General features: G+C 45.9%; 1 protein-coding gene across 1 annotated transcript in view; it reads left to right on the top strand.

Moving 5' to 3' along the window:
- GAP43 (growth associated protein 43) overlaps nt 1–14519 on the top strand; it is a 52673-nt gene extending 38154 nt beyond the window's left edge. The window contains exon 3 of the mRNA XM_079320789.1: nt 14269–14519. Within this exon, the coding sequence (XP_079176915.1) occupies nt 14269–14357 (89 nt within the window). The 3' untranslated portion in view covers nt 14358–14519. The remainder of the gene's footprint in view (nt 1–14268) is intronic.
- Nucleotides 14520–26846: the final 12327 nt, after the last annotated feature.

Consider the following 26846-nt stretch of genomic DNA (forward strand, 5'->3'; position numbering starts at 1 on the left):
CCCTTTAAATCTGCAAATATATTTTATGAGATGGAATGACAGATAGTCTTCACATTAGTCCAAAAAAAGCTGTAACTTTTTACATGTCTCCAGCAATGCATTATTTCTTCTGTTCTGTTCCTCATCCCAGTCCTTATGTACACCAACATCTTTCCTTTTTATAGACAACTACTGAGTGAGCACTGATGACTGCAATGACTCTTTTTGTAAGGGCACTACTGAAATATTTTATTTATCCATATGATGATCTGTGAGACTGGGCATTTGCCAAGAGAATCAAGAGAAATGTGAGCAGTGACAAAGGCATACAAGTCAAGCCACTGGCATCAGCTCTGTGGGATAATAGTTTCCACCTTCAGTTCTGGACCTCCAATAGATCTGTGAAAGACCATATTACACAAGCTCAATTTGAACAGGTTCCTAGGCACAGTATTTCTCAAGACTGCATTCATGCTGCAAGCTTCATTTAAAGAAGGGCTTCCTCATTTCCTAGCTTTGCTCTCTGGATGTCTTTCAGGCAGCAAATAGACAAGATATTAAAAATAATCCATGTGGGAAACTCAAATGATGAAGAATACTGCTATCATGTGCTTTGCTATTCTTTGAAGAAGAGTTTGTTCTGATCTTGCAGGTTATTGTAGCTGTGACTTCTTTCCTATTTCTGTATTCCCTGCCAAAGGTTCCCTTTACATATCCTTTAGCTCTAATGGTCTGTACCAATTTTTTTTTTTTTTCTGCATCCTTAGGTACATCAGTGTCAGCATGGGACACTGGAACAGAGTGGAAAATCTCAGCTGAAGTCCTGGCAGTCAGGAGTCCACTTTGGACACCTGCCCTTTGCTAGGCTGTAGTATAGCCAGGAAAAGAACTGTGGAAAGCTGGACAGGGTCCAGGGATGTAAAGGAAATGCTGTTACTCTAATGACCAGAAAAGTGAGACTCAGTGCTTCATGCAAATAAGTCTTAGATAAAGGTCATAAGGTCCCAATTATCCGGTGTTCAAAGAATGACAGAGTTCCCAGCTGCACCTTGAGGCAATAGCAAATGAGTCCTCTTTTCATTATGAAAGAAAGCAGAAGGTGGAAGACACTATTCAACCTCTCTATCTTCCTTCAGCAAAACACAGTAATTGGTAATGCTAGTAGTGATAACTGGACATTACCTGTAACCTCCAGGGCTTAATGAAGAAGAAAATCTCTCTGACATTTGGAAGAACATCCAAATCCCAATGCTGAAGTGGGTGCAGTGGTATAGAACCATAGCTGATAATGCATTGCAGGTACAGGGAAAGGGACAGGAGAGCAGGAGCAAGAGCTGTGACCATTATGCACAGCATTCCCCAATGCTGCTGACTTTGACAAAACTGTCTTTGCAGCTGTGAAAAATGTTTCAAAGACTTCACTTGATAACCACTTGAAGAGATGGAAGATGGAATAAAATAAAAGTAATTTAAAGTTGGGGTGATGGCAAGTACTTGTAAAAACATCTTTAGTGTTCTTCAAAACTTGGGACACACATTGATTTGGAAATGGCACAAGCCTCTAATGGAGGTGTACATAAAAGCTTGTGTGGAGTAAGTCCATAATGGCCTAGTTTTCAAATGAATGTGGGACTCCATTCCCTTACTGGATGTAGGCTTAGGAAAAAAAAAAAAAAGAATATGTATTCCTGTTTAGATGTCCTATGTTACCTATCCTGCTTAGGCAAGGCTAGGATATCATCTGTGATTTCAGCCTCAGTGTCACAAGCATTTCAAAAAATCCTTCAGTCATTGGTACTGAAACAAAGAATATGTCACAGAAGACCAAACCCTGAGATTGGGTTTGCCCCTCTTCAGAAATATTTTTGAGTCTAAGTAGTCTTAATCTTAGATCTGCTCACAAATCATCTATATGTTTGTCCCCCTGGAAGGCACTCAGTGCAATCTTGAAACATCCTCTGCTTTCTCTTGTTGTCAGAAGGGATGGAAATCCCCTCAGTCACAGAATCTGATCAGAGGGCTGCTGTGAGTTTATCTTCAGTAAGGCTGCTGCAGTTCATAGGAGCAGAAATTCTCTCTGGCCCTTTGCATTCACAGTCCAACTGGTACTCCAGGGATCCAGGTGGTGGAAGGGAGTAACTTTATTGCCAAGCAGTGAGGAGGTGTGAGTGTCACCTGGATTTTGAACTCTGTAAAAAAACTGCAAGCAGGTTTGCCTTTAGGCTTATCTTTGGGGCTGAAGGTGTGTTTCCACAAAGCCATTCCAGCGCTATTGCCAAGCATTTGTTGGGACACTTACCAGTGTGACCAAGCATGGTGACTGTTTGGACTAAACTTGACCTCTTGTCCATGACACAACCTCTCCCAAACACAGCTGAGGCCCGCCAAGAAGGCACAGGGAAGAAATGCACAGCACTGCTGCTGAGCAGCAGATTTTGGTCTCCAGAGACGCTAACTCAACACTGTTCACTGCACTCAATAAAGAGACAGAAAATGAGAAAGAAAATATTTTTTGTGCCTCAAGATAGAAACCTTTTCATTGCTGAAGCCAAATGACTATGAGAAAGATGGATGGAGTAATTGATTTTTACATCAGGTAAGAGGGAGAAAATTCCAGACCCTCTTAACTGATGTAACATGCAAATAATTCTTGGCCTCATTTCTAGCAAAACGCATAGACATGGTTCTGCCAAACAGAGGAGTTAAGCCTGATCACAGTTCAAACCACAACTGTGCAGGGCTTCTGAGTCCTGATAGACTGGAATTTTTCTGTGATAATATTTTTTTCATTAAATGACCCTTTAATTATTCAAACCCAAACATAGTATATACCTTTACCAGGAATTATGGGATTTGTAGAATAAAGTAGTAAGAAAATCTTTGTCTGCTTTTAGAGTAGCTGGCATGTGAGGGTCAGGTCCTCCCTGAATGGGATAGAAGACAGGGTGGGCCTTGTGCTAGGAAGCTGAAATCCAGTGAGCTTTGCAAGCGAGCCATTGGGCTGCTGGACACATTTTCCCCTTATCCCTCCTGCTGGAGCTATTCCACTTTGTATAAATTATTTATTGTTTGCTGGAGCCAGGATGTGGCATTTGGTCTCCCCTATTCCAGATGAGTGCCCTCACCACTGGTCTACAGAGTTAATGTTTTCCTCTGGCCCAATAAATATTTAATGGTTTATGGAAGTGGAACAGTTCCAGCAGGAGAGGAAGAGTAAGAGAGACGTGTTCATTCACATGGATACCTCACAACATTGCTCTGTGACCAGCAGGCAAGACCTCTGCCAAGGACCTTTATAGCAAATAAAATCAGCAGGAGGAAACAATAAGAGTACAAAATGGTGGAGTGCCACTTCCTATGCCTCAGTGCAATTCCAGAGCAGCTCAGGCCTGAAGAGCTCATGCCTCGTATCAGGCCCTCTTCTTGTGACCACCATTGACAAAATTCTGGTGCTCAAGCCAAAATTATGGGCTGCTCCACCTTGTCCAAAAACATAGAGACTCTGGACATGGAGGCTGTGGTAACTGGCAGCTTCCATGGCCCAGTGCAGAGCGGGGTCATGGCAGGCTTTGGCTGTACGGGAGGTGGTGGAGGAGCAGCTACTGCTTGGTCCCACAGATAAGCCAGGGCCAAGGGCAGTGTCCTTTGATGAGGAATAGAAGCCTTGTCATTGCAGACTAGTTCAGAAAAGGGCTGTAATGGTACTTTTTTCCATCAGAGTGGACAGCCCTGAGGAGCTGTTGACAGCCCAGACATTCCTGCTGCTCCAGAGAGGTGGTGCACTCTGGCTGTGGCACAGATGGCTGTGCACAGGGCATGGGGCTGCCTGGCTGTGCCCCTAGGTGGCCTCCCCAGCATTTGCAGCTGTCCCACCAAATGCCCTCATGTCACAGCCGAATTCATTATCTGCCTGATGGAATTGTTATTGTGAACAGCCAATTAAACTGAGATGGCTACTGTGGGACAGCTGCATCGGTTCACTTGGCGCAGCACTCAGAGTTCAGAGACTTGATAGTCCCTCTCCAACTGGGAGAAATGGCTCTCAAAACTGGTAAAAAAAAATAAAACAAAACAAAACAGAGCTTGCCAAATTTGAATTAAAATCAGAATTACTGATGCAAGCTGCTGCCACCTTCACAGAGAAGACTGGTGCTGGCAATAGGAGCACTCATGAGAGGTTTTCCAGGCAGCTCCTTCCTTTTTCCCTGCTGTACAGCTTGTCTCTTCAAAATGGCCAGTGCCAGGCTCAGGGCTGCCCTACACCTCCTTTTCCCTGGAGGTGACCACTTACTGGGCAAGTATGACACACCTCTGATCACAGAGATTTCTTGGGGCAGAAGGGACTAATACACAGCTCAAACTCTCTCCTTAAGTCAAATTAAGAGGATCTGGCCTTTATATGATCTGGGGAAAGTGTCCAGCTGCCAACCCAGATTTGCAGGACAGGTGCTGTGACTCCTGATCTTTCCATCCTTGGAAAAGCAGTTGTTAAGCAGTCCCAGACATGAGTTTTCAAGAAGAGGTGAGAATAGCTCTGCCCCAGCAATGCCACTGTGATGTTACAAAATGGGTTTTTTTTCCCACAAGTGTTTGTGGTGTAAAATGCCTCTTCCTGTGTCTGGGCTCTCAAGCTTTCTCCTGATGAAATGAAAAGCAAAGGCTCCCAGGATTTTCCCTAGATACAGCATGAAGCCTAAACTGTCTTCTGGAGAGCAGTGCCTGTGTTTCATCCTGCACAAAACACAGTGGATGGGTGTGCACCAGCCATGTGTTTGAGAAATATTAGTAATTTCCTTGATGCAAAGAGCTAGTGGTGTTGATGTTGCAGCTGCTGGGGACAGTTATCAAGAAGATGGCTGTGGAAAGCCTGACAACAGGCATTTAATTAATTTTAGCATCCAATTTGCAGAACCTTGGTGTATGATGATGGACGGGAACAAACTAATGATCTCTAAATGAAATTTCTCCTTCATTTAAACTCGAAATGGGAGGATGGCAAAGGGAAGAAAAAGAGACATTTTATATCCTCCCCTTGATTGTAATTCCCTGCCTTCAGCTAGATCAATATAATTTCTGCTAGAGATGGAGGCTGCCTCTGGTTTCCATGGCAATGTGATTGTTGGAGGCTTGCAGGCTCTATGAATCCCCAATTTATCAGTCTTCTAGGCTTTAATAATGGAGACCAGCAGTCAGGCAGCTTATGAATGGCACATGTCTTTTGGGCTGGGGGAAGGGAGTTGGGAGCATGGTTTGTAGTAAGGGCTGCAGCAATTTGTTTCCCTGCCACAGTCAGCTGAAGGGGGAGGAGTACAAGGGGAGGAGCAGCACATTAATTCTGGATGCACTAAAGGAATTTCTAGACCATTTTGCCGCAATTACAGAAGATTTCCTCCTTTAGTTTCTTTTCCCTAGCCAGTTTTTCTGGGGAAGGGGAGGAGAAGAGCTTCACAGTCAGTCCTGTGTGAGGAGATGGGAGCTGTAGATGGAGAGCTCAAAGGCTCTACCACTCTGCACATTTCCTTCCTCTTCTTAACCCTCTTTATTTCAGGATCAGCAGTGCGTGAATGCCAGCAGTCTGCCACAGTTTCAGGTTCGTTTTTATCCCCCTACTGATCCTACCACCATTGCCCGGCTGCTCAACAGAGCTGTGAGATGGGCAGACCTCTGAGGACCTGCTCTGTCTGTCAATTTCTGGCACTTGCTGTGCTATTCTCTGTGCATCTGCTTGGCATCTCCAAATTCAAACCTCCGTCTCCAAAGTGCTGTAAGCTTCATTCCCTGAATTACTTTGCTAGGAATGTCCTGGCTGTAGAACAGTCACTGTCACTTCAATAAGGTTCAATTTGCCTATATCTATTCAGGTTATTTCCATTTCTTCTTATCTTTCCTCTGATTTCTCCCCTATAATCTCATAGGGCAGTTTCTCTAAAGAAGTTAAATAATAGGTGTATGTGTCTTAGAAAGATGTTCTTCTGTCCCCTCACATGCCCTCTCTTTCTAAACCATCCTAAGGAACTTAAACCAGCAAGGGAAAAAAGATGGGTGACACAAAAGAATGCTGTTGCATGTGATAGGGACATCCTGTTTTCCAATTCATGTGCCAAAAGCAGCTGTTAACTGTTATATTCCACAGCTGGAAGGAAGTTAAAACCTCCATATTCAAGCTCTTTTAATAATGAGATATTTAAGGAATTAAACAGTACCCTTTCTGACCTGCAGGACCTACCAATACGAAATCAACAGGGGCGTGGGGCAGAGGAGTAAAGAACACCTTATGGGTAATTTATTCTAAGTAATGAACATGAAGTAATGATGAAGTAGTGAACACAGGAGACAGAGGGGCTAGTAGCTTGGAACCAGTCCTGAAGGGAGCCCTTCTGATTCTGCAGGACAGCTTAGCACCTGATTGTTCATCAGATCACCTCTGATGCCAGTTCATGGCTGGAGACATCCTGCACAAGTCACTTCCCATTTCCCCCCTTCAAGCTCCCCAGCTATGAAGACCATGGAACCTTGGTCTTCACAGGACTGTTGAGGTGAGGTCACAACCCCTGTGAGGTCACAGCATCTGTTCAATAGGAGGCCCCTCCATGGCTGTGTAACACATCTGCCTCTAAGGCACTTTCATCCTGAAAGACCTGTTTCACCTTGCCTTTGGTCACTGTGCTGTGCAGTCTCCTGCCTGCCCACCTGGTGTGACAGAGCATCCCCACAGAAGCACCCTGGTGCTGATGACACTGCTGCCAGGTGGGAGCACCCTGTCCTCCCTGGAGCTGCCTTTGCTTGTAGTGTGACAGTGGCCAAGGGACTGGCCTTGCTAAAGGAGATCTTGCTGTCTGAAAACCTAAGCACTCTGGTAGGACTTCTTCCAGTTGTACCTGGATTGAAATTGCCCACTTATGGGTACAGTAGACAGGAAGTTTGGGACAAAATGCTGATAATAGTCAGTGATAAATGAACAGTCAGCAGTAGGCATGTCGTTTTTCTCAGCTTCCATCTCTGGCTGCATCATGGGTGTGGGAAAGAAGCAGCAGTAGAAGAAAGAAAGAGAGCTGCTTCTTTCCCATTCTCCAGGATGGAAGAATATTTGCAAACGTAGCTGTAACAGGGTTAACACCTCACATTCACAAGGAACATCCTCCCTTTTCTCTCCCCACCCTCTTCCTCCATCACTTCTATTTCTCTGGAGACCTCAATGCTCCCTCCCCCAGCTAAAGTTGGGGAGTTTCCGCAGCAACCCAGCAGCTGGTGTCTAGACACTGTGACTCCCCTCGACACCCCCTCCCCACTGCTGTGCACCCTGAGCATCTCTCCCACCATTTCCTCCATTTCCATCTACTGCACACATGGATGCCAATGCAGGCTTGGATTTCCATGGTGGTGCTGGAGGAAGAAAGGCATGGGGTGGGATGAGAAGCAGTTGAAATCCCTAAAGCACTGGCTCTTCAGCCTGACAAGGTGCAAAGGCAGCTGGGGCAACAGAACTGTGTCTGACTGTGCTCTGAGGATTTAGCAGGATCAGAAAAGAAGCCACTGTCCAAGCCTGGACCAAAGTTACCAACCATAGGACTTGCAGAAGTTGTGGGTTTTTTGGTGTGAGTTTTTTTTTTTTTTTCCTCCTCACTGCCAGGGCAACTGAACCATTATATGGTTCTGGGAAAAGATGAGGTGATACAGGAATAGGAGGCCCAAGCTACCATGTACTGGAGCCATATTAACATTTTTGTTCAACCTTAACAGGCTGACTTGCTTGCTTCTTTCCAGTAATTACTGGGTGACTTCCCTGGACCTCCTGCCTGCTACTTGCACTGGGGGCATTCCTCCCCATCTCCTGGTTGCAGGGTGTGCCAAGGGTTTGCAGATCTCCCAGGTGCCATGTGCTCACCAGGACCCCAGGGCTCACAGGAGTCAGTACCATGGGTCTGTCACTACTGAGTGAGGAATTCACCAGGGATTTGGGAGAAATCATACAATTTGATACCCTGGACCAGATACAACCACTTACTTGAAATACCCAATTCCTTCATTTCTCGGTGTTTAGCTGGGGCAGCCTTAAGTCTACCCGTTTTCAAAAGAAGCAAGTTGGGAGGGTGGAGGATTTTAGCTCTGCATATGATGCATCATAGAGCTGACTGCAATGGGCTAACATAGATCAGGAAGAGAACTGTGTAAGCAACAGCTCTGAACCTGAAGTGTGCCTTATTTCAGCAGTCTCAGACCTACCATCGTCTGCCTGGAATAGACTTCTGGCTGGCTAGAAGGACAGATGGATTGGGACAGATGAATCAAGCTGTGAAGCCTGGATCCAAATCTGGATCCAAATGTCATTAAAACTAGGAGATGCTCAGGGCAGAGATTTTAAATGAGGCTTTCTAGTGCTCCTTATATATATATATATATAAAGTAGAGTCATCTCTGGGTCATGTGAGATCTGCTTATAACAGGACAGGAAAGCTGAGATTAATATTTGTGAGTAGAGTGATGACCAGATGAGGAACAGGCTTTCAGTTCCATCTCTGCCCAAGCTGTAGCTGGCAAAGGACAGAGAAAGGAGGATGCACAGCAAATGCTAGAGAGAGCAACGTCTGACTAGATTTGGGCAGTACTTCAGTGTGAATGCACAGGAGAGTTCTAGCTGCACAATCAATATCAGCAATAATTATGCAAACACTGAGAAAGCAGCAAAAGCAAAATCTCTGCATCTGTATTAGAATCCCAGAGTGTTCTGCAATTTCTCGTCTCTTGGCATTGGCTGTGGTAATTTAAAGATCTGCAGTGGAACAGAGACAAAAAGGAAAACAAAACCCAAGCCACCAGCCACAAAAGAAATGATCATCAGAGAGGTTGCTGCTACTGTGGTCATAAGCTGATGTCTGCTCTGATTTAATTAATCTTGGCAAGTCAGTCGGGAGCTGGGCAGGTCCCAAGAGACAGTGTTTTACCCGGAAATCCACTCAACCTAATTTCACTAATGTAGGGCAGTGGAGAGACTTGGAGAGGAGCCTGCGTGCTCAGCCATTAGAGCACAGTGTCTCAAAGGCAGCTGGAAGCACCAGCATCCAGCAGAACTGCTGCTTGCGTGCCTGCCTCAGCTTCACAGCAGCCAGAGCTGCATATGTTCCAGGCGTTTGCTCCCCAGCGGGGCTCGCAGACATGGCTCTCACCCTTTCCAGGAAATAAGTGGAGTGCTGAGGGGCAGGAGCTCTTTAAGACCCTATTGCAGCAAGGCTCTGTATCTCCCTCCCATGTTGTTACTCTTCCACGAGTAACGCTGTTCCCCAGCAGGTGCCAGGTGGAGCTGTAGGTATGAAGCCTCTCTTGGACACTGGCCCTTCAGCTAGGAAGCAAACACACATCAACCTCTCCCACTGTGCAGCTCTACCCTTAAATAATTCTGCAGTAGCTGCTTAAGGTTTGCCCAAGGCTGCCCAAAAGGTTTCTCTACTTGACTGCACCATCCAGAGTGCTAAATGGAAGCGATAACAGTGGCAGTTCAGCTCATAGATGCCTGTCTCTTTGGCAAGATTATCCTATTCTATAAGATGATCTGGACTGCAGCATAGATTTCCAAAGATTGAAATAAAAAAGCAAACTGAAATTTTAAATCTAGAAAGGTGGGACCACAGGACTGGAGTAACCACGAACAGTACAAGTGATGACTGGTGTGCATTAAAAGAATTGTAAAGGTGGTGATTGCAAGCACAAAATAGGTTGGTTTTGTTGTTAGTTTGAGGTGATTTTTTTAGCTTTCTCATCTAGCCATTCTTGCTTTCCCCTTCAGGACTGAAGTTGACTTTGGCCATCCCTCAAGTTTTGGTTGGGTTTGTTTGGTTGGGTTTTTTTGTTTGTTTTTGTTGGTTTTTTTTTTTTTTTTGCTTTACATTACAGCTCTTCCTTCCTTCTTTATCTTTTCCCTCCAATCTCATTTTGTGAGTCTGGGTCTTTCTTTTTGCTTTGTAGTTGGAGTGCTCTAGAACAAATGTGAATGTCTCCACCTTGGCTTACTGCAGGTGTAGATATTCCTAGGCTGCAACTTGTCCTGAAGTAGGCATCCAAATAAGACAGGCTAGAGTCTTAGAAATGCCCTATTTATTCCCACTAATTAGGAAGGAAGGAAAAGATGAGAAGATCAGCTGCAGATGTCTCTCTGTAGGTGTCTGGAGTTAGGTGAGATGTCCATCCACTCTGACTTCAGCTTTCTCATTTCATGATGTTTCCACATATACATTGATGCCACCCCAGTCCAGGCCCACCTGAAGAAAGAGCTCATTGCTTCCTGCTTGTTCTGTCCCTCGTAAGAGAACACAGGGGCTCTGATTGTTCGGGCAGGAGGAGATGTCACAGTGCTGGCATGTTCAGAAGAGAGGCAGCTTTAGACAGGTGGAATTTTGGCTGCCCAGGATGAAATGCTTTTGTTCCTCAAGCAGGAGATGGCCTGAATTCTCAACCACTTTTTTGTCACCTTTGCAACCAAGTGCAAAGTGAATGAAAAATGCCCAAACTGTGCAGTTCTGTGCAGTATAATGGTATTTGTCCACTGCAAACCCACAGGTTTCAGAGTTCAAAAAAGTGGAAAATCAAGACTAGTATTGGGTAAAAAGCAGTGTAAGAGATATCCTCTCTGATGCATGGAATCCCCAGGATAGCTATCTCCTAATCTCCCTGGGGATCCCTTGCCTCCCTTTTCTGGGACACTGAAAGCCTGGAAAACACTGCAGAAATAGCCTGCATCAAACAAACTGGTGAGTCAGATAAACTGTCTCACTTCTCCTCGTGAATCAGAAACTGCTGTTAGCTGGCCCTGATGTCATTGGGGTTGTGATGCATTGCTCCCATTGCCCAGAGCAAACCCTGTTCTTTTACTGCTGTGGTATAGCAGTGCCACAGCTTGAAACATTTTTTTGTGCTGAATTATTTTTTCCTTCATGATATTGCTTCTTGCTAAAGTTCATTACTACATAATAACACCAGGTTGCTTCTTTTCCCTCATACCAAAGATCAATGAAGTGCTGGTAAAGCTGCCAGGAAATAAAACACAGCTTAGCAGGGTGCAGCAGAGTGTTTCCCCTTACTGCTTCAATATCATGCAAGAGAAAAGAGGGAGAGTGATTCACTGAATTTTGTGTGATAATTCTTCTTCAAAAAGCTTGTTTATGCTTGGGATATGCACAGTCCAGCATTTGAATTGTATGATCCCTCTCTGTTGACTTGAATGTATGATGAAGTGACCTTAAATTATTTCTGCTGCTCCATGACCCCAGTTAGTCCAGTCTATTTCATCCATGGCAGAAATCAGTGCAGTCTCTCGCCTTCTTCAGCAGTCATCAGCCTGCCACTATCTGCTCCCCAGAGAACATTAATGGGGACAATGAGGCACCTCTGTGCAGTACATCTGCCAGCCAGGGGTCTCTAGGCACCATGGGCAGTCCCAGGAAATTAGATTTGCCGCTGTGGTGAGCTAAAAAGGAATAGAATATGGCAGAAAATTGTGTTTCAACTTGCCTGCTTATCCTAAGAGCAATGACAGCATGGGAGCACTGTGAGCTAACCAACATCCCTGCCAGCTCCTCCAACTTGAGTGTGAGCACATTTCCTGTCCATCCCTTCTGGAGTGCTGACAAGAGCCCACCGCTGTAGGAGCTGGACCCCACTTTCAGCTGCTGATACACAGAGCATCTGTGTGACTTGGTATCACAGCAGATGTGCAGACCCCACAGTGTCTGTCTGTCCCTGTGCTTGCTGCATTATGGGCCTGTCTGTTGTGCTGTCCTGAGGGGACTGTGGGATTGCTGGCTATAACCTGCAGATGTTTTTGGTAGGAAGACACAAAAAGTTTTAAACATAATGAAAAGCAGTGTCAGGACTTGTGTTCCTGAAGCCAGGTTATGTCTCTTTATGGCCCTTTCACTCATCTTCCATTTACATGAGGAGAAAACCCCAGAAATTCTGCCTTACTAGGATCTGTCAGAGCCTTGTAAGAAATCAGAAATAAGAAATTTGCTGCTGGCTAACAACAGTCTTGCCGCTCATATTTGGGGGTAGATGGTTGCACACTCAGATTCTGCTCTCAGCTTCATAATTCATATTTCAATGTGTCTCCTGCTATGAATGTTTTGAAGAGCAGCATTAAATGGACTCTCCTCCCTCCCAGTGATCAAGTCATTCAGAAAAATTGAAAAAGCAGGCCAAGCTTTCCCTCTCGATGCTTGTTACAGTTCTATTTTAATCAGTAGCCTATTTCGTCACTGGTCTGTGGTGGTAGCTGTACCAGATATAGATGGAGTCTTTGAATACCATCCTGCTTAGCTGTTCTGTATAGAGGGAAGGAAAGTCCACAGATGTTTTTGTTGACAGGGGCTTTGCTGGTACAGTGACTGAGGCCATGGGGATGTTCCCACAGAAGTTCTTCCTTCTTGAAGATCAGCAGTCAGAATTTACTAAGATGAAAAGCATCTGAGGGTCCAGAAGCAGAGCCTTTAATGAAGATGATTCAGAATGGAAAGTTGCATACGACTTAAAGGTGATTCATAAGGAAGTGGTGCTTAGGAACATGTTTAAAACCTAGGCTAAAAAAGCTCAAGGGAAGAGGGAAGCAGGAATGTAGCACCTACTGACAGTATTGGAAGAAAATACAAGTCTGCCATCTGATGGCATCAAATGGACCAGGCCAAAATGTGTGAATGGTGTCAGTAAGGAAAGTTTCACATCCCAGTTAGCATTCTCACAAAACATGGGTATGAGGATGCTAATCCTCACAAACTAAACACTGGCAGCTGAACATCCTCATCCTTAGGCTGACAGCACAGACTCTGGTGTGATTTTTGTGTACACAAAGTAGCTTTGCATCAGACAAGTCCCAGACACAATTACCCAATTCTGGAGAAGAAGAGATTTCAGCCATATGGACATAAGCTGTGTGGTGCCAGTCTGCCTCGGGGCCAGGGAGCAGTCCCCAGCCCACTTTATTTACTGGTACAATATAGATTGATAGTCCATCAGAGAAGCCAGGAACTGTGCAGGGAACCCCAGTGCTCTCTGAATGAGATGGATGCAGGGATGTGTCATACCAATGGCACTTGGTCTGTCCCACACCACCCTGTCCTCCAGTGCTTGTTTCTTTTCCCTGTTCTTTACCCCAAGTCTGGATTGCTGTTTGCTTGACCTCTCCATGGGCTATGTATGTGTGGGACTGGGAGCCAGTGAGGAAAAGGGAGAGGTGGCAGTGGAGCAGACCAGTCACTACAGTGCACTAAGACCCTTGTGCACTATTCTATCTTACAGCCCTGCAGCCCTGGGTCCACCACCACTTCATCCTGTAAAAAGCAATCCACACAGTGCATTTCACTGTTTCTGGAAAGAGGCTGGGAACATGTTGTGTACCCTGATGAGAGCTGGGCAGTAGAAACTCCAAGACAATTGAATCTGTCCTGCAGCAATGAAGGAGGCATGGGCTAGATGAACCCAGGAGTGAGATCACTCCAGCTTGAGGGGCATTGCTTTCATTTGCCTTGCTCCTCCTGGCTGCCTCTGCCTACCTCTGTGTTCTTATCCTCTGTCTGGTTCATTGTGGTAGAGCTCCTAGCACTAGTTTTAACTTCTCATGTGAATGGTGTGCCAGAACAAGGTGTCTGACTAACAGGCAGACCCATCTTCCAGTTACACTCACTGTTTCCCTCAAGGGCAGCTTTGCTTTTGAAAGGAGAGACCAGAAAACTGGAGAGATGTAGCAACCTCTGGATGAAGGCTCCCATTCTTGAAGGCTAAAGATATTTCTCTAGATCTCTGTTCACTGTGAGAGAAGTCTGAGTTACAGGGCATAAAATTTTTCCCTCTGGGTCTTGCAGGCTTCAAGTATGTATAGTTTTTTCTTTGTGACTCTCTTTAAGTCTGGGCTGGGAGTATCCATATGGTAACTGGGGGACAATGATTCAACTGTGGTTGGTACAGGCAATGGGTTCTGTAAAGGGATGTGTGATCTAGCTGATAAGCTAGGAGTCTAATCAGGGCCCCTTATGAAATGAACAGTGGTTGTCTGGCACATCAGCAGTGAGCAAGGCAGCTCCTTCCAGTGGCACACACTTTCTGGCTGAAGGCGTTTTGTGAGAGCTACATATTTGCCTGCTGGGATGAACATGTTCTTTCCACAGTGCAGAAATTCCAGGGACTTTGAGATCTGGGTGACTTTGGAGAGAGAGAAGCCTGAAGCCATTAAGTCCATCAGGCTGTGTGCACATGCAGGATGCTCTAGATCATGGCTGACTAACGCTGGACCATCTCTTTTCTCAGTAGATGCTGTAGAAGAAACCAAACCTACTGAAAGTGCCCAGCAGGAAGAGGTGAAAGAAGAAGAGAGCAAGGCGGACCAAGAAAATGCCTGAACATTAAGAAATGACTCCCCATTGCCCCTCCCTCCCTCCCCCTATCCTCTATCCTTCCTTCCCACCCCAATCTCGATTTCCCCCCTTCCTGCTCACATCTGTGGGCCTGTCTGTCCCTCTCCCATTACCACTTAAACCCTTTTTCTCTCTGTGTGGCAAACATTTAAAGAAAAAAAAAAAAAAGCAGGAAAATACCCAGTCAAAACAGTGTGGCTTAAACATTTCTTTGTTTCTTGGTGTTGTTATGGCAAGTTTTTGGTAATGATGATCCAATCATTTTGGGAAAATTCTTGCACTGTATCAGAGTTCTTTGACCTGGCGCGTGAGTGTGTCTGTCTGCCCACTGCCAGCGCTCTCTCTCTCTCTCTCCTCTCTCTCTTCTCCAAGTGTGTGTGTGTGCAATGTTACGTTCATCTGAGGAGTCCAGACTTACTGAGTGAGTTAAAACAAAAGAGGGGAAAAAAGGTTCTTTTCTTCCTTTTTCAATGTGATGGAATGAACGAAAGTAAAAACAAACAAAAGACCAAACACAACAAACAAAATGAACAAAAAAGAATACTAAACCCCAGCTTGTTTTCAGAACTAAAGCAACAACTAGAAAATGTGCCAATAGCATAATGCTTGGCTCCAGGCTCTTTTTCAAACTGAACAATAATTATAATAAATGAGAATAATTATCATTAATATCACCGTGTCGCATTTCTATGCTGCTGTACATCCTGCTGGCCTGTGGTCCTTGGTGGGCCACTTCTTGCGTGGCCCAGCTGTACTCCTTGGCCACCAGTCACTGACTGACTGCTCCCCCTGGAACTACTGAGGGGATTTTTAAGGGGCGCAGGCTTGGATTTTGAGCAAGGTGTCAGGACTGACTAACACAAATAATGAAAGTAGCAAAATCAGTTTTAGGAAAGATCATTGAAAGTGTCCCTCTAGGAGACCTCTAGGCCCTGATTTGGAGAACTATGGTGACCTTGGAGGCATGAGCCTGCAGAGGGACCAGCTTTGATCCATGCCCAAGGTCTAACCCCTGCCAAGGGATGGGCCAAGGGCTGTGAGGGGACAGCGCCCTAGGACCTGAGCTAAGTGCCACAGTAGGATGATGCTCACCCCATTGGGCTGGGGTTAAAGTCCCTGAGTAGCATAGCGTGGCCCCCAAAAGTGTTCTGTTTGGCAAAAATAAATTGGGACAGTTATTATTCAATATTTATTGAATAAATGGGCACATGGGCAGGACAAAGCTTGGTGATCTAGGAGCCAGCTGGTGGCACTTTGAAAAATACCTCATTCCTGTTCCTGCTGAACCCAGGGTGCTTCACCCAGCTCTAAAGAGGGCTAAGGCTTTCAGCTGTCATTTATGGCTGTCAGCAGAGCCCCACCTCCTAAATCTCCACCACTGCTTCCCACAGGTTGTGGGCTGTTCCCTGGTGCCACCCAGCCTGTACCAGTGGAAGACTGACAGACACCAAACCCTGAGCCTGCACAGCCATCTGGGTCTGCTGCTACCTTTATGAGCTGTGAGAGCAAACAGTTCAAATACATTTACTAAGATCTGGGCTTTCATAAAAGCTAATTACTGGTCTTTCAATGCCCTGATTATTTTCATGAGCTTTCCCCAGCAGCTCCTGCATGGTTTTTTGGCCTTGTTGGCAATGACTGCCAGAGCACCCTGCAGCATAACTGGGTGATGCTGCAGGACCAGGATTAAATTGTCAGGAAGACCAAAAGATGGGAATGCTGACAGCTCCAGCGTCCTTTGGTGCCCAATGCTTCCATGGGTGAGTGGCAGCCCCATGGCCTTCCGAGGGCTGGCTGTCACTCCATGTCCTGCTCCTTTGTTCTCCTCCATCTCTATGTTGGAAATAGGGAGAAAAGATGAACAGTGTCTCCTCAGAAATTGTCACTATGAACGTAGACTGCTCACTGGAAGTGCCATCAATGTGTCAGGATTCATTTCCATGTGCTTCCTGGCATTCTGTAGAAATAAGAGAGAGAGAGACAGGGAGGGTTTTTTTCTAAAGAGAGGGAAAGAGAGAGTGGGAGATAGATTGGACAAAGATTTTTAAAAACAGGGATTAGAGAGATGAAGGGGGGAAAGATTTTCGAGTGGATAGATGGATGATAGGGAGAGAGAGGGGAGTATAGCTAGAGAAAGAAAGATTAGAGTGCAAAAGATGAGAGAGAGACAGGAAGAAATTAGATAATATGGAGCAATAGATGATTGATAGAGATAGTGAAACGTAGATAGCTAAAGTAGATTAGATGGACTAAATAGGTAGAAAGATGGGCTGACTGACAGATAGGTATTGTGTCATACTTCATAAATGATATATATGCTAATATTCCCATGTCATGATGGGTGGTAAACCCTGAGACACCTTCCAGCCTGACCTCAATTCAGCAAATGTAGCACAGACATCAGGCACTGCTTGGACCGTATGTCAGGTCTCACCACCCGCCCGTGTCTGCCATGGAAGCAGTGGGGTGGGGATGGTGTTTGGGAGGGAGAGCACTGAGGGACACGGGGGCTGAGGCACAGAGAGGAGAGGTGTACAGTATGTTTGCTGTTTGTAGCACACAAAGGGCCCAGCCCAGCACAAACACTGCAGACACCCTGTGTCTCTAGCACCAAGTTGAGAGAACTGAGGTTCAGCTCTCAGGATTTGTGGGAGAGGTGTTTGGGAGGAGGCAGGAAGGAGGGACCATGGTTTTTATTTGGCCTTGTCTCCTGTCATGACCATTTAAAAAGGTTTTCTGTCTTGCCTGTTTCTGCCAAAACCACGTAGTTTCCCTGCTCTTCTGATTTCAGATCCCAAAGTTTTCATCTTGCCTCCACTTTGCTATTACTATTTTTAACTTTGTAAGGTAAAGAAAACCACTTCTCATGTCTTCCTGGACATAGGCCTTCCTCCCTCCTCAAAAAATGAAACAACTTTCTCTCCCCAGGAACATTTTACCTTTATACTTCGCATATTGCCTCCCCTTGGCTAATGGTTGGGGCATAGTGCGTTTTTAGTCACCATTTTTAAGAACATACTTTGCCATCTTGCTTAGAGAACAAAGGGTTAGGTTTTGTGTTTTGGTTTTTTCCCCCAAAAACAGAACAGGATATGTGGTTTCCAACTGCAAACCTAAAAAAAATTAAATATTAATTCCTCCCCTTGGTTCCAATTTAAAATTACTGTCTGTAACCAAGCACCCCCTATCTTTATTATTGTACTGTGTCCTGATCCTGCCAGCGAGTCAGGGCAAAGAGAGCGTGAGAGAGAGCACAGAGACAAACTCTGCCTTGAGCAGGCAGTGGTTTTATGTGTAATACACAAGATTTGTATAGGAAGCTGGGCTGTACAGGAAGAGAGCAGAGAAAAGCATTTGGATTTCCTTGAGTTGCCTCTTCAGCCAGATTTTCAAAGGCTAAAAGGAAACACTATAAAGGATGTAACATAGGACGGAAACTGGAAAGAGAACAAGGGTATTTGAGGAGTGATTCTTCTAGCAAGACATCAAGTGAGCTGAAAGCAGCAGAAAAGGCAGGAGGTCCCAGAAGTAGAGTGGTGCAAAAGTGTCATCAGGGGAATAGTTGAAGCTTTTCTACTACTCCTGCTGTAACACCTGCAGGAATTCTCCAGGGAGTATGTAGCTATTCTCTCTCCCTGAAGAGGATAAAGGTTTGCCTGGAGGTGTCAGTGGTTGTTACTTCATGTAAGAAAAGGGCAGGGCATATCAGAGTGACTCACACTGGGAATATGGTGCCTGACCCTATCATGCAGAGCTGTGGAAATTCAGGGTCCTAGAGGGGCTTTTTCCATGCCCCTGTTGTAAGATATGCTAGGGACCCACAGCTGTCCTGAATGCTCGTAGTAGCTGTAGGCCAGCTCTTGACATTTCACTACATTTCACTAGACTAAGCCTTGAAAAAGTGAAATTCCAACATAAACTCCCCATCAATGCAGTAGATTGTAAGCATGGATTTGGTCTGCTTTGCAATGCTTTCTGGCTGTCTGCACTGATAGCAGATGAAACCCCACAACCCTTGCAATAGTTGCATCAGCCAAGGAGATTTTCCTTGAGCCACATTCCAAAGGGAGGGGAAGGGCATCCTGCTGAGACCCCTTTAGACCCAGTGTTTTCTAATCCTACACCCTAATGCAGCCCCATGAGAGGCTTTAGCCAGAAGGAACTTGCCCATGGTGACCACAGAAACACCATTGCTTGGGAAATACGTTACTCGAGATGAAAGAAGTAGCCATGACTGATGGAGAGGGGTTTGGAAAGAAAAAAGGAAAGAAAAAAAAAGGAAGAGGGAATTCATAACAAATTCCCCACAGGAGTTATTGCTTTTTTTCCCTGTGGTCTCTGAACAGCAAGCTAGCACTTGTGACTTTTCATACTGAAGGTCTGCTGTTTGTCATAGGTGTCTTAGGAAGGAAGTGGGGTGGCTGTGGTTTGCAGAGGTGGAGGGAAGGGTTTGAATGAATGTTTTTGTGGTTCCTCTTGGCTAAGAAGTCTGCTTGGCGGTCACCTGCAGCTCAGTGGCCCCAGAGGTGGCATTGGGGGTCCTCTTCCAGGCCTGTGCTCAGATTCCCTGCTTTTCTGCATTGCCACATTAGCACTTTCACTGCATATTTAGAGCACCTCAGGACTGGTTCTCCTCTCGCTCACACTAGGGTAACTCAGGAGTCGCTCCACTGGAACCAGTGGTGTTAATCTGGTGTGAAAATGATTCGAGAGGAGGATTCAACTCCTCGGGGGTGGGGATTTTCCAGGTCCCCGAGGGGGAAAAAAAAATCGATGGGAGTTACATGTCTAACTGCCACTTGTGCCTGTGAAAGTCTGCCCCTTATCTACCTATATGTATATAGGGTACAGTTTTCAGAATAACCTAAGTGACATGAGCACTTGAGAGCATGCATTTCACTGGCTTTCAAAGAGACACAAGTTCCTGAGGCCCAGATGCTGAAGGATGTCCAAACTCCACTCTGCAGCACATTTGGGGGTCTCAGGCCTGAAATTCTCTGGTCATTTCCCAAAATGGAACTGAAGATCACGAGTCATTTAGGTGGTCCTGAAAGCGCTACCCTCTATCCATTTTTCAGGGTGTTGATCTCAGGTCATGTGCGAGCCTGCATTCTTACCTACAATGCTTTATTACTACATTCTTCTGTTGAGCAATACTTGGAAGAAGAGGTGAAGGTTGAGATTTGCAGAACAGGCTAGTGACCCCAGTGGCTCACATCTGGAGTGCCCAACTTGAGAGACACCTCACTGGGGTCCAAGCCACTGGTCCCCTGTATGCTCTGAAAATCAAGATTCATGTATTAACACCCCAGAACCACTGGTCACTTATAAAAAAAAAAAAAAAAAAGAAATCCCAGCCTGAGACCTAGACTACTCTCACAAAAGAAAATCCCAGGTGAACTGTTCACCCAATAGCTTGGTTTTTCTGCTCATGCCTGTTCCCAATGAATAAAACAAATCCCTGTGCATTACCTAAGCCCTATTTTGAAGAGTTCCACTGGCATACAGCTGAAGTAACACAGTAATAAATCGGGGCCTGAAGAAGGTGGCTACAGCCTAGAGAGTATCAAGAACTGTGACGTGTCTGGAAGCTAAAAAGAGCAGAACTTGACAATTAGAGCGGCCCATTTCCGATGCTCTTGTGTGAGGATCTGGAAAGAGTCTCTCACTCATTGTACTTGTGCATTATGAATGTGTCCATCTGCAGAGATCTAATGTACACATATGTCCTGAATATTGTCCTAAGGTTGCAAGCTTCAAAAATGAGCAGAAAACATCCCAAGAAGTGAGAATAATACAGATGTCTGTATTTGAAAATTGGTTCAAATAAAGTCTCTCACTTATAGATATGTATAGTTGTGTGTAATTATTTGTTCCTGGAATAGAAATTTCTCCCTTGTGTAGGACTTTGATTCTTTTAACCAAAAAATCTCATTTCATTCTCCCTTGACCTTCTCAGTCAAGTTCTACTACTGTGGAAAAAAAATACTTTCTACCTTATTCTGTCTGGGTAAAAAGCTATGTTAAATTGAAATGGTGAAGTAAAAGGCCATACAGGCCAGTATGTTTTTATTGTGCTTAATATCCATCAAGGTAAAATAGCTAACTGGCCTGATGGAAGATGTGGTCTCCTGTGCAAAAGTCCTGGGTTTTTATATAACATGACACAGACATCCCTACGGACGCTCTGATCCAGGAAAGGCCTGTGGCTGTCAGGGCACTGCCTAGAAACTGCCTGGAACAGGCTGAACCGAGAAACTGTTTTATTTTGGGCCACAAAGCTGCAAAATGTCAATGCCCGTATCTGGGCCTGGGTTGTTCTGAGTCAGGGAATCTGCTTGGATGTAGAAATGGGAATAGGGGTCACCAACCAGCAATGTTTGGGCCTCTGGGGATCATCCAGTCCAACCCCTCTACCAAGCCAGGGTCACCTAGAGCAGGTGGCACAGGAGTCAGGATGTCTCCAGAGAGGCAGAGTCCACAACTTTCCTGGGCAGCTGTTCCAGTGCTCCGCCACCCTCTGTGGAAATAAGCTAAGCAACCTTGTGCAACTTATCTAAAGATATCAAATTCCTTATTGCATGTAAATCTTCAGTAGCTCACTGGAAACCTGGGAAGTTTTTGAGATAGAAATATATATATATATATTTCAGCAGCTAAGAAGCCCCACCAATTATTTCCCTCAGTATCAAGTTTGTATATACGAACAGAACAGGAATTGCTGCCTGGGCTGTGCTAGGCTTCTGATTTAATCCTGAGCTGTATCTGACAGCAGCTCAAGAGCAGAGCTGAAATCAAGGATTTTTGTCACATCTATTCATCCCAGGAAGCTTTACAACTACTGTTTAGAAATCACTTGCAACTCATCTATGAAATACAGCAGCTGGCTTAGCAAGGGCCCAGAAAATTCCTGATGAGGCTCCAAGGAGCTGCCTGGGAAACAGAGCAGACCTCAGCACCTCACATGGATTCTGGACAAAGTGCCAATTTACAAATGACACAATTAGATGTCTGTATTCTTGTATGTAATCATCAGTTGCCTTGTGGCGTCTCCAAAAAAGGCGTGGACTACATTTTGTGTGCAAACAAATATTAAGCATTCAAAATCAAGTGGTTTCAATTAGCTACATCACTAGATTGTAGGGATCAGTCCTGGCAGATTGGCTTTGCTTCTGTGGGGCAAAACACCTCTAAAAGGACACTCAAGGACCTCTCTCCAAGTGAATGGCTGTCTTGAGGTAGCAAGGCTGCCTTGCACTCTTTTATCTGGTGCACAGCAGAGGCGGAGGGCAGGAGCTGAACAGTTGGCCCAGGCCATGTGGGTCAGCTGAAGCCCAGCCTAATGTAAATCTCTACCTGAGACTTTATAACAAGGCACACAAATTTTGCTCTACATCATTTCCAGAGTCACATTCTTGGCACTGCAAGAAGAAATAAACTTTCTCCCTGAATTGTGGAAAATGACCCACGACTCACCTTGGGTGTTCAACCTCCCAAGTCACCCAGGTGAATTCTCTTTGGATATCTTGCCACATCCATGGACTACACTGGCAAACTTGCCCCAGTTTCTGAGTGAGCAAAGTGTTTTCCATTCCGTTGGTAGTCCCCTGGCTTAGGTCCTCTGGGCTAGGGAAGACCTCCTTTCCTTGGGGAAACTGCAACAGGAACTTCAGGTTTTCCTGGTTTTGACAACGTCAGCAGCTTCACAGCACACTCACCACCTTCAGTGCTCTACTGAGGTCACAGGCAAAAGACTATGGTTTCTCATAGAATCACTCAAATTTCTAAGTCTGCTTTCCTTTATCCAGCAGGGAATACGAAGCACTCAGACATTTACAGTCTCCCAATCTGCAACACTTTGTCCTTTTTTATCAATATACAGAGCTGGCATCAAGTCTGAACAGGGCGACTCCCTTGTTAAAGATGAGTAAAAAAAGCAAAAGGAAATTATGCACTTCTGTACCTAAGATCACTTTTGTTTATTAAAAATGAAATTATTTTTCTCCATGTAGGGCCACTTTTATACATTAAAGATGAAATAATTTTCCTCTAGCTTGGCATTAAACTGTGAGCATTAATAATAACAGAGGCAAGGAAGTGAAAGCCCATTTCTTTCAGAGGAACACCACTGTGGCTGAGAGGCAGGGTTTGCAGAGAGGTGGTAGCTTGTACAAGGCAGACTGGGGTGCCTGGGTCTCTGCAAATGCATCAGCCTACAACCCAAACTACAAGCTGTATATAGGTAGAAAGGCACTGCTTAATTTAATTATGGTAGTTGATTAAGCAAGTTATGAGTAAAATGTAATTAGCACTTTGGAAGCAATGGGTGGATGCTAAACCAAGAGAGACAAGATTCATTATCTGTGGTTGAGAGAGAGGAAAGGTGGTACAGGTCATCGGTGGCTGGATAACAAGGAAGAGTTAATTGGGGTGAATTGAAAACCACTGGTGAGGCCTCTTCCTGCTAAGCCCATAATTATACTTTTCTTACCTTGAGACAGTCATCTGCTGAAGGGTTTTGTGGCCATCCTTAGGACCCTGAGACAGAGAGGAAAAACAGTTTCTCTCACTTGAGGTGAGGTCTAATGGAAAATTAAATTTGCCCCCTCTCAGGACTGGTTGTCCCCATCCTTAGCCATTTATCTCTGTACAGTCTGTGGCTTAAATTTCAATGAAGCCTCATTCAACACCTGTCTGTGCAACAACTCATTGTTTAAATGTGGAGATGATTTCACTGTGGCTGCTGTGGGGCAGGGGCTCCTTCCTTAGATTTGCCCAGGTCCTGAGTCTTTCATTCTTGGGTCTCTTTCCTTCTGAGGCAGACCTGAGTGATTTAGGAAAAACAGAGTGAAAGCTAAGAAACTGCCACACTTCCTGTTGGTCTAAGGGGGTGCTGGTGTCCAACAACAGAGACACCTTGAGCTTTTGAATGTAGAAGACCAGTGTTCCTGGAAACCATGGAGGAGATATCTCTGAGGGGCAGCTCTGTGAGTGATGACAGGCCACCTTCTTTAGATCAGGTAAAAGACCAGAAGACAATTCCTGTTTGAATGCCAGCACCCAGAAAAAGGGTGAGCAGTGCTCACTGACACTTGGGCTTCTTTGACTCCACTGGTTCTCAGCAGCAGAGAGAGAGAAGACCTACAACTGTGGGTTATCTCCCCCAGGCTCTTCTCCATGCATGACAGCCAAGCCTGGTGCCAGACACTCCGCAGGGCACATTTGGCAGTCAGGGCTGGAAGAACAGGGAGCAATGCAGGGTGCATGGAAAGACCTCACCTGCTGACTGGTCTCTAGGAAAAAGCCAAAGGCCAATCACCATCCCATGTCACACCCCAGGGAAGGGTTCTGCTCCCCCAGGCCGTGGGCTGTGGCAGGATGCTGGTGGCTGGGGAGGGCTCTCTGTTGGCACACGCTGCTCGTGGTTCCTCACCAGCGCACAGACCATTAATAAGACTTTCCAGCCTGTCACTTCCACGCTGAATCCTTTGAAAGCAGTGCTCCTCTGGGCCCATTAGAGGGAGGAACTGTCTCTGTTGAAACATATGGGGCTGTCAGGCTCTGTCTGTTGCTCTGAAAGCTGCTGCTGTTCTCGCTGTTTGCTGATGGGGGGGGCAGCAGCTGTCTGGAGGAGGCTGTGATCAGGATGGGGACTTGGGAAGGGGCTGGAGGAGGTTAGCAGGTGAGCTGGGAAGGATGCCGGTGAGCAGTGTGCTGGTAGCTGGTGGCTGCTGTAGGACATTGGAATGCTGGGCAGCCCAGGGGGAGTCCCTCATGCTGTGAGTCTGATAAGGGGAAGAGGTACATCTGAGGACAACTGGGTGGTGAGTATTGGGGGGGTATGTAGGGGCAGGTGGAGGCAGCAGGAGACATGGCTGACAGCAGAGATGTTGAACTTCTCTGGAAAAGGAGAGGATGGCAGCAGTGTTGGGTGACTGTGGGGACTCTGCAAAAGGGAGGCTTTGGAAAGCATCATGCAGTCACACGGCGCTGGAGTTTCTCATTAAGCAGCACACCAGCCCCCCAGCTCCATTTGCAGAGACTGAACAGGATTTAATGGAGTCCCTTGACTTTTTCCTCTGAAATATTCATAGGTTTTAGCAGTCCATTTCATGCTCACCTCCTTCTCCATTAACAAGCATCAAAGAGGGACTGGGTGGAAAATAGGCTGCTGTGGAGCCAGGGAATCAGAAAAAGGGACCTGTGCCTCTGCCCAGGGACTGCTGGGAAGCAATCCATTCCTGGGCTGCTCTGTGGCCCTCTCACTAGGCCTACAAAATGACTGGAAATGAGCCCTGGGCAGCATGCACAGGGAGGTGATTAATACAGTGGGAAAGGAAGGAAACCAATTAAGCAGAGCGCTGTCTGGAGCTGCTGCCCCCACCCTGTCACACAGATACACCCACGTCTGTCTCCCTGCCCGTCTTCATAATATGCAAGGCCAAGAGCTCTGTAAGAATTGCACAGACTGACAAAAAATGCCTGGAGGCAATTAGTTCCCTCCTCACCTTAGCACTAATTCTGTGCTAGGATACAGGGCAAGTCCAGAGCTTCCATGAGACAGCACAGAAACACAGAAGTTGGATTATGGATGTCCCATGTAGTCTGCAGTACTTGGAACAGCAAGGATCCTGCTGGAAGTTTGGAGAAAGGGTGTAACAAATAGTGTGATTGCACTCTGGTGTATGAAATGTCCCAAAGATCAGGACAGGTGGGATCTCAGAGCATTTTCCAGACCTGTTAGGTACTAAACCAGGGCTCTAATAGTCTAACTGATATATCTCCACCAAAGTCTACCATCAAGTATCTCTAGGATTCTAGAGAAAGGTGTCCCTACATATGACAGGAGCGGGGTGGGGGTTGGGGGTTTGGAACTACATGATCTTTAAAGCCCCTTCCATCTCAAAATATTCTATGATTCTATGATTTTGGGGGTGGGGAGAGGTGTAACTCTCACAAATTTGCTCCAGTCAAACCTTTTTTGCAGCAGTCACACTCTTAAACCATGCAGTTTACAGTCCTAAGAAAATTTTTATCAAGGACTCCATAGACAACAGCAGAACCTGGGTATTGCTCTATGAAAACAGAGTGGTCCTCCACCTCCACCAGTGCTATCCCTGCAAAAAGTGCAAGAGATACTCAACAAAACCTGCATGCTAATGGGTTGTTCACTCTGGCTGACTGAGAGAGAAAGCAAGATTATAAATGTACCATTTCATGTGGTTCCTTCCTGCTGGATTAAAAACCAAAAAAATGTCAGAGATGCAGCAGCAGCTATTTATTGGTGCTCCCAAAGCACTCACTAGCCAGGCTGCTCCCCCTTCCCTCCCATACACCCACACACGCCGTGCTCGCGTGCGTCCTGGGAATCGGATGTTGATGCAAGTATTTGCAGGATGTTCCACTTCTCCCTGAAATGATAATCAGCATGCCCAGAATCAGCTTAATTACACCCACAGTCTCTTCCAGGGCAGCTCCCTGCAGCAGGTCCATGAATGAGTCTGCATGTTTTTCCTCCGCTGCCACAAGCGACTCCTGGCGAAGAGCTCGGGCCCTCACATCTGAGCTGCTGGGTTGTCTGGTTATTTATTTGTTTCCAGGAAAAAAGACAGAGATTTGCAGCAGCCATGAGCAGACACTGAGAGTGTCTCAGCATGAGACTTGGCTACCTCTGTTTTTTTGCATCAGTCTCTTCATGCAGGATAGAGATGTAAATGATCGCGGTTTTAACCAGGCCAGGTCAGAAATTTAAACATGTGTCCAAGTTTGGGACAAATTTTAGGAAAAAGACCTCCAAAGGGTCCCCTCCCCCCCTTACAATTCTTTCCTTCACCAAGCTCGGAAAGAATTTTCTTCAGGGGAAAGTGGAAAAAACTTTTTATTAACCAAATACAAAAGAAACACTTCCCAGCACAGACCCAGATTGAGATGAACTCGGCAGATCTTCGCCGGGAAGGGCAGCAGAGCTTCTTTGGCAGACTTCCAGAGGTGGTCTCCGAAGTTCAGATCCGTTTCCTCTGGAGCCGGTGCAAATCTTAGGGATGGGGGGGGGAAAGGGAGAGGGACAGTTTAGGCAGCTGGGGGGGGAAAAGCAGCTGAAGCAGCGGAGGGGAGGGGGGCAGGGGGGCAGCCGAAGCAGCAGCAAAAGCAGCAGCAGAAGCAGCAGCGAAAGCAGCGGCAAAAAGCCCCCAAAAGCTGAAAAAACACCCGGCTAGATAAAACAGCCCGGGGGAGGGGCCGGCAGCTCCATGGTGGGGGGTAGGGAGAGGAGCTAGTCAAAACATAACCCATAACATTCCACCCCTTATCCCATATCGTGATCATTGACACACGATTGGGATACACACTTACTAGGCACAAACTTTCTCTGACTTGCTCAAAACCTTCAACACTTACACATCTCCTCCTTCTCACTTGCTCAGGCCTTTGTCACTTACACATTTCCTTCTATTCATAAAATCTGGCATACAATGG

The sequence above is a fragment of the Erithacus rubecula genome (genome assembly GCF_903797595.1).
Source record: "Erithacus rubecula genome assembly, chromosome: 1".
NCBI classification, from domain to species: domain Eukaryota; kingdom Metazoa; phylum Chordata; class Aves; order Passeriformes; family Muscicapidae; genus Erithacus; species Erithacus rubecula.